This window comes from Engraulis encrasicolus, chromosome 3 (assembly GCF_034702125.1).
Source record: "Engraulis encrasicolus isolate BLACKSEA-1 chromosome 3, IST_EnEncr_1.0, whole genome shotgun sequence".
In the NCBI taxonomy this organism is placed as follows: domain Eukaryota; kingdom Metazoa; phylum Chordata; class Actinopteri; order Clupeiformes; family Engraulidae; genus Engraulis; species Engraulis encrasicolus.
Window position 1 is genome coordinate 40,837,893 of NC_085859.1, and position 7,500 is coordinate 40,845,392.

Consider the following 7,500-nt stretch of genomic DNA (forward strand, 5'->3'; position numbering starts at 1 on the left):
AGAGGTACATCATCTACTAGCAGAGCCTGGAGTCCTTGAAAATGAGGACTCCATGCTCTTCTATTAGATGATTTACCTCTTAACTTAATCACCTTGTAAATACCGAGGCTGAAGCTCCCCTTGCTACACAAGTATTTCTAGTAATACAATAAGAAATTGACCACTACGATAAACAAAGAAGGGTGCCACTTCTCACACAAACTGGTAATAGTAGTAAAACATTATTGATTTTGATTATTTTTTCAAAATTTTATTTGTTTAAATGTATTTAACTAAAACATAAAAAACAAATGCACACACCCAAACAAATACACTCACATCCAGACATGCACAGATGTTCAGTTTATCTAATTTGGCCTTTAATAAATTAAAAAATAAATTTCTGTCAAGCATCCCCATATGCGCACTATCTGTATCACTTTCAACATGTCACACAGGATGTTTTAAAAATCCCCAAACAAGACAAGCGCAGGAATTAATATCACTCTAGAACAACCCCACGCTTGGTGAAGGACAGTAAGATGTCACGTCTGGCTACGTGCTGCGAGCTACAGTACGTACTCTTCACTTGACTGCCGGTGTTTGTTTCGGGCCCAAACAGAGAGTGGTGTTAGTACAGCCAGCTACCGCGACTAGGCTACTGACCGCACTCCGGCTGAAGAGATGCATTAGGCATAAACACAACAACACAGACTGTTGATGCCAGATGGCCAGTCATACACAGACACACCGGCATACAAACAGAGAGCCAGATATACTCATAGACATACAAACAGACACACTGACAGTGACGTACGCATGCACTCCTGCACACACGCACGCCTACGCGCACGCCGCCAACACGCACGAATGCACGCATGCAGCCCTGCATGCACGCTCACACACACACACAATCACACACACGCACACCTCTGCACTCTCACGGACTAAATATTGCTAAGCTATGGCCAGAACCCATCCCTAACCCCCACCTATACGTAAAGTAATGCTTTAGCACCTTGGTGTCATTAAACACAAAATAACCAAGAAAAACTTACTGCATTTTTTTCTTCTTGTGTAATGAGGGACATTTGTGGCCCATATGTGTCTAAATTGCAGTGTCGGACAAAGCAAAAGTAAAAGTAAAAAAAAGAAACACAGTTTCTTTCCAACACAGGTAACTTATCTGAGTAAAAAGTAGACCAATGTACATGTCTTACGATAAGCTGATTCTGCACAGGTTGGGTTGAGTTTGTGGTGGGTCCTTGTTGGGTTTTTACTGTTTTTCAGTAATAACAAAGTCTATCTCAATAGGTAGGTAAAATGGAGTAAGCGGTGTAACAGCTATGTAATGTCAAGTGCTACTGTTGTAATTACACCACAAAAGTACTTTTACTTTTACTTTGTCCACTACTGCTAAATTGCAGGTACAGTAAACACACACACATGCTCTCACACACACACACGCACTCACACACGCACACACACAAACACACACACACACACACACACACACACACACACACACACACACACACACACACACACACACACACACACACACACACACACACACACACACACACACACACACACACACGCACACACGCACACACTCGCACGCCCTACTCACTGTCAAAGATGATGACTCTGCCGTCTCCGCCACATGGCTGTGTGTGGTCGCCAAAGCAGACGTGGTTGCACTCGGTGCTGGGAGCCTCCTCGTGATGCTGCCGGTCCACCTCGTTACCACAGAAACACGCGTAGCCCGACTCCATCCCCGCCAGCTGCAGCCAGGGAAGGGGAAGGGGGGCGGCAACAAACACACACACACACACACACACACACACACACACACACACACACAGACACACACACACACACGCACGCGCACGCACACACGCACGCACACACACACGCACACACACACACACCACACCAGCCATCATGTTGATGATCCCATCCAGACTAATATAAACTTTACATTAACGGGAAGCACAGCAGAGACAGCACAAGTACAAACACTGGAAGTCGGTCAAGTGTTTGTAATTTACCAAAGCTAAAAAGGGGGATCCAAGATGTGCTGTTGCTGCTCAAGCTACCGCAGACGATGTGTGTGGTGTGGTGCATGATGAAGATGGAAAGACGGAAAATCGGTTTCCTTAGTTATGTTATGTTTGGTATATTTTTGTTCACGGTCAAAATTACATTAAATTTGAAAATAAAATAAGAAAAGCTAGCCTAAACACGTGCAATCAAAGAGCATGTGGATAAACCAACCACTAGTCGATCCATCAACTGCAGTCTAACATAAAAATATGTTATAATAAACATGCTATAAACGGTCTGATCGATACAAATGCTTCTGATTAGCTGCTTACGCTATGCTATAAGAGTAGGCCTGTTCAAATGGAACGATGATTTTTAACTTAAGCATCTGTCACGTTCTGAAAACTCAGCCTGCCTCGGGAAGTAAAAATCCTACCACATCTTTCCTCTAATGCTTCGTTAAAACATCTGCTTCTAATTTGCACAACTCTTTAGCTAAGTAGAGGAGCTAATTAGTGGAATCGGCTGTTTTAAGTGCAACCAATACGTGTCAGGAGCGATGCTGAGTTTCCCCTTTCACACTGATAAATGTAGCCTGCAATGTGGCCAGTGTGCACACTTCTCCAATGTGTTGCACCACACTACTCCAGTCCGGTGTCAAAGGTTTTATGTCAGAAACACTGACAACACTGAAGTAAGAGTTCGTAGCAGTCATGGGAGCATCACACTGTACGCACTTAGCACTCACAGTATATCTCCATCCCACAGATGCATTACTTCTGCACTCTCTACATCAGGGGTGGGAACCTTTTTCTTTCGAGGGGGCACTTCAAATTCTTCCATGCGCTGTAAAAGTCCTCAGAGGGCAGCACTATGAACACAAACCAGGATTTCCCCCTGCACTTAAGGCCTATATTGACAGCAGGCACCTTTAAAACAAACCCCATCTTCTCTAGGTCCCCTGTATTTAAACGGCCCTCGAGACATAGGTTCCCCACCCCTGCTCTACATCTTTGGGTTGTGTAATGTACTATACTCTCTACTACAGCACGTCTCCATCCTGTACAGTATACCGGTATGTATATTTGAAAACCTGGGCACTACAGGAGAAATAGATGCTATGCATTGATTTTAACTTCCTTGCATATTCCATGTGTTGAGGCAGCCCTAGCCTAATGGTTAGGGAGGTGGTCTTAATATCAGGGACTTGCAGGTTCGAATCCCATTGCTATAAGGGACTGCTACCAATACGATGTAAAATAACTGCAAGTCGCTTTGGGTAGAAGTGTGATGTGGTGTAATGTAAATGTAAGAAAGTGGTACCCAGTTCTAACAGTGCTAATTGGGGCTTACTGGTTCTGGGTGCTTACTTACAACAGATGATACTAGAAAGTTGGCAAATAGCTGGAATTAATATGAGGAAAAACAGGCCTAGTCAGCCATAGAATTCAGCTTCTAGCTCTATCAGCAGGGGTGGGCACTTATTTTGGCCAACGGGTCACATTGATTTTAGAATATTGACCGAAGGGCCAGATGTCACAGACAACTTTTCCGTGTCAATAATAAGAAATAGTGTAAATGTAAGCTATCCCATTCCCACACATTGTAATGAAATGTATTAAGATGTAGCCTTTGTACTCAGTTACTCTGTACTCTGTACTCTGAAGTTCGCAAGACCCCTGTTTTAGGTAGCCATTTTAAGAATTTTGAGGTACCATATGAATGTGTGATTAAATGTCATGTTTTTTTTTAATTAAGGCTCTGCAGGCCACATGAAATGGTTCAGCAGGCCGCATGTGGGAAGCAGGCCCAAGGGAAGCCGCCAGAAATATTGGGCCCCATGAAGCATTCCTGTCAGTGCTTGGGGTCCCTTAAGGGCCCCTGTCAGTGCTTGGGCCCTTAGAATCTGTAACACCTTTCCCCCCCTGGCGGCACCCATGCCCGGGCCTGAGTTTGCCCACCTCTGAGCTTTACAGTTGGTAGCCTACAGTGCACTCGTATCTCCTGTGGCCGTTTGGCTCTCTGCTCACCCTGTATCTCTGCTTCCTGCAGAGGCTGATGCAGGTCTGGATGGTCAGCTTGTTGGAGGTCTCACTGCTCCCCGTTAGAGTGAGGGGGTCACCACTGTCTTTGAAGCAGCCCAGGTTTCCAGGCACTGCAGAGAGAGAGAGAGAGAGAGAGGGAGAGAGAGAGAGAGAGAGAGAGAGAGAGAGAGAGAGAGAGAGAGAGAGAGAGAGAGAGACAGAGAGACAGAGAGAGAGAGACAGAGAGAGAGAGAGAGAAAGAGAAGAAACAGAAAGACACTTGGTTTACATGGGTTACACGTTGTCTTGCCGTAGCACTGCCATAGCACTGTGCCGTTATGAGATTCTTCATACCAAGCGTCGAGCGAGAGAGCGAGGAAAGAGCGCTAGAACGAAGTTGCAAAAGTTAATCCTCTTGTGCAATTAGTGCCGCAGAAAACATGATGTACTTCATAATGCAACAACAACACACTAAACAACACACAGACACAATGCATAAAAACCGGAGCCAAGAGACTCAGGCACTTGCAAATCATTAACTCTCTGCCTCCGACAGAGCCCTTTGTGTGTCTGCGTGCCGCGGCGTTTCAGGGAAAAGGGGATGTCGGCTTTTACACGCTGTGATTAACACTTGTCTGCTGGCTCGACTTCAGACCTCCACAGGGGGCCCCCACCGCGACCAGGCAGGCTTGCCAGCTGAAAATGGTGAGGGGTGTGTGGGGTAGTTTCTCTCGGGGCTTGCTGGGGTGTTTTGGTGCACAAGCATGTGCAGGGCTGGTCTGGGGGAAAAAAATCGGGCTGGGCATTTTTGGCCAAGACCGGTACGCCAGGCATTGAGAGAGACAATGAAGCCTGTGACAACATTTTTAGTCATCTATTACGGGCTATTTCGACCACAACACCCCAAACGAATATTTAAATCTGACTTGGAGAGGTCAGCTGTGGCGGCATGAGGACTGATACCACTACATTGAGGGAAGGTGTAGGCCAAAACCATCAACAGTCCACCGGAAAAATGCCCTGTATGCCCTATGGCCAATCCAGCTATGGGCATGTGTGTGGAGAGTGTCATCTCCGTGGAATGTGGCCCGGCCACCAGTGCGGGTATTTATGAGGTGAAAGGTGACGGAAAAACAAGTAACAGTCATTGGGTTTGAACGCGGGAATACGACTGTAAAGTTGTCGTAATGTTACTGTAAACACTGATGCGTGTGGAATCTGCAGCCTTTATATAGCCTTTATATAGCAGATTAAAGATGCGGTCGGCACCGAATCTAAGTTGAGATAGCATTGACGGAACAGCAGATGTGTTAACCCTTTTTAGCCTGATAACTCGTATGTTATTTGACCTTTGGTGCCTGAGAAACATATACGCTGCATTCAGGCTCTTGAGATTTTAGCTTTTCTAATAAAAAAATATGGGTATGTTACAGCTGAATGAACACATTCTAATGCAAGATGAGGATCTTAGAGTTTGAATGCAACTCATTTCATGTTTTTATGTGCATCAGAGGCTAAGGTATTTAAGATTTTATAGGCTGAGGGCAACTTTCCCAACAAGGCCTAAGGCTTTCAGCAGCCGTTTTTTGCAGGTGCTTTAGACATCAATGGACTAAAACATCTTGGCTAAGGGGAAAAAAACACCATTTGCTTCATTCACACATTCAGATGTTGGCATGGTCCCTTTGTCTTTCATCATACACAAACGCATTAGCAAGTGCAACCTTACCAGAACTGTTAAACTGTGGTGGAGGTTATGAGCTATGACCAGAAGAAGCCAAAGGAAGTCTGTAGTGTAGTAGTATGGACCAGATGGGCCCTGAGCAGGGGGGGCATGTACAAGTGGAGGGGTTTGGGGGTTGGGGGACTCTGGGCGGGACAGTTTCGAAAGAAAGAGAGGCACTGGAATCTGGAATATGTGCATTGTATAATGTAGTCACCCCGCATAACAAGCATGTGAGGGAGGCCACATCTTTTTCTATGTGGTGGCATCTGTGTGTGTGTGTGTGTGTGTGTGCGTGTGTGTGCGTGTGTGTGTTAGAGAGAGAGAGAGAACGAGAGAGTGAGAGAGAGAGAGAAAGAGAGAGAGAGAGAGAGAGAGAGAGAGAGAGAGAGAGAGAGAGAGAGAGAGAGAGAGAGAGAGTGTGTGTGTGTGTGTCTGTGTGAGTGTGTGTGTGTGTGTGTGTGTGTGTGTGTGTGTGTGTGTGTGTGTGTGTGTGTGTGTGTGTGTGTGTGTGTGTGTGTGTGTGTGTGTGTGTGTGTGTGTGTGTGCGCGCGTGTGTGCGCGTGTGCGCATGTGTGTCACCGTGTACAGTTTGTGTCCCTGCATGTGCATGTGCATGTTGGTATCTGTGTAAGAGTGCGAGTATATGTGTGGCATGCATAAGTTTATGCAAGAGAGAGATACAGTATCCACATATCCATGCAAGGCATTCCTCAGCAACTTCTCAGCATTGCTAAATAAGTGCTTGGCCATTCAGACACAGTACACTGACTGGATGCATGTAGGTATGCATTTCCCATCCACTTCAATGACAAAAACCAGCAAGGTCAGCGTCTGCGCAGACACTTTTGATCCGTGTATTGCTTGGTGCGTCCGCTCCCAAAAAGTAGAAATCACTTGAGGTGATGAGAAAGGAGGCGCACACAAGGCTTGTTTGAAAAATGTATATTGTGGCCGAAAATTTGCAACAGAAGTCAGAGGTTTCGGACCTAGTCCATTCTAAACGTCTCCAGTAGAATGAACTAGGTCCGAAACGTCTGTTGCTCCAGTTTTAACCTCTGATTTCTGTTGCAAATTTTTGACGACATTATGCATTTTTCACACAAGCCTTGTGTGCACCTCCTTTTCTCAAGCCATCCACTTTAATAACATTACATTACATTACATTACATTGCACTTAGCGGACGCTTTCATTTATTCAAAGCGACTTACAACTATTATTTTTCAGGGATTTGGTTACAGTCCCTGGAGCAATGTGGGGTTAGGTGCCTTGCTCAAGGGCACTTCAGACATGGATGGAGATGTAGGGAGAGGTCAGGGGGGATTTGAACCGGCAACCCCTACATTGAAAGACCAACTCTCTAACCACAACGCCACGGCTGCCCCAATCACATGTGAGGAGTGAGCCTGCCCTGCATCCAGCAGTCAACAGACAGACTCACCACTTGCTCAACTACAGCCACAGCCAGACTTGCTCATGCTACGCTATAGCCACCGCATCTCCAGGTCACAACACTGAAATAGCCCCTCACCACGCCAGCATCACTCTCCGTAGTAATTAACCGCCAAAACCGAGTTTCCAGAACGTTCTGTCGTGTCGACGACAGGCGTCTGGCTGGGCATGTGTCCGTCGGCGCGTCCGTCCCTTACTTGCGTATGTGCGCTTGCGTTCCTGGCTTTGCGTCCGTTTCTCCATCGGGACGTGTGTTGGATGCAAATAGCCTC

The 7,500-nt window shown here is 46.1% G+C and overlaps 1 protein-coding gene across 2 annotated transcripts in view; it reads right to left on the reverse strand.

Annotated features, from left to right (window-relative positions):
* kremen1 (kringle containing transmembrane protein 1) overlaps positions 1-7,500 on the reverse strand; it is a 118,625-nt gene that overhangs the window by 11,757 nt on the left and 99,368 nt on the right. For both annotated transcript variants that reach the window (XM_063195419.1, XM_063195418.1), the window contains exons 4-5: positions 4,059-4,183; positions 1,613-1,766 (exon numbers count right to left, since the gene is read on the reverse strand). In XM_063195419.1, the coding sequence (XP_063051489.1) occupies positions 1,613-1,766; positions 4,059-4,183 (279 nt within the window). The remainder of the gene's footprint in view (positions 1-1,612; positions 1,767-4,058; positions 4,184-7,500) is intronic.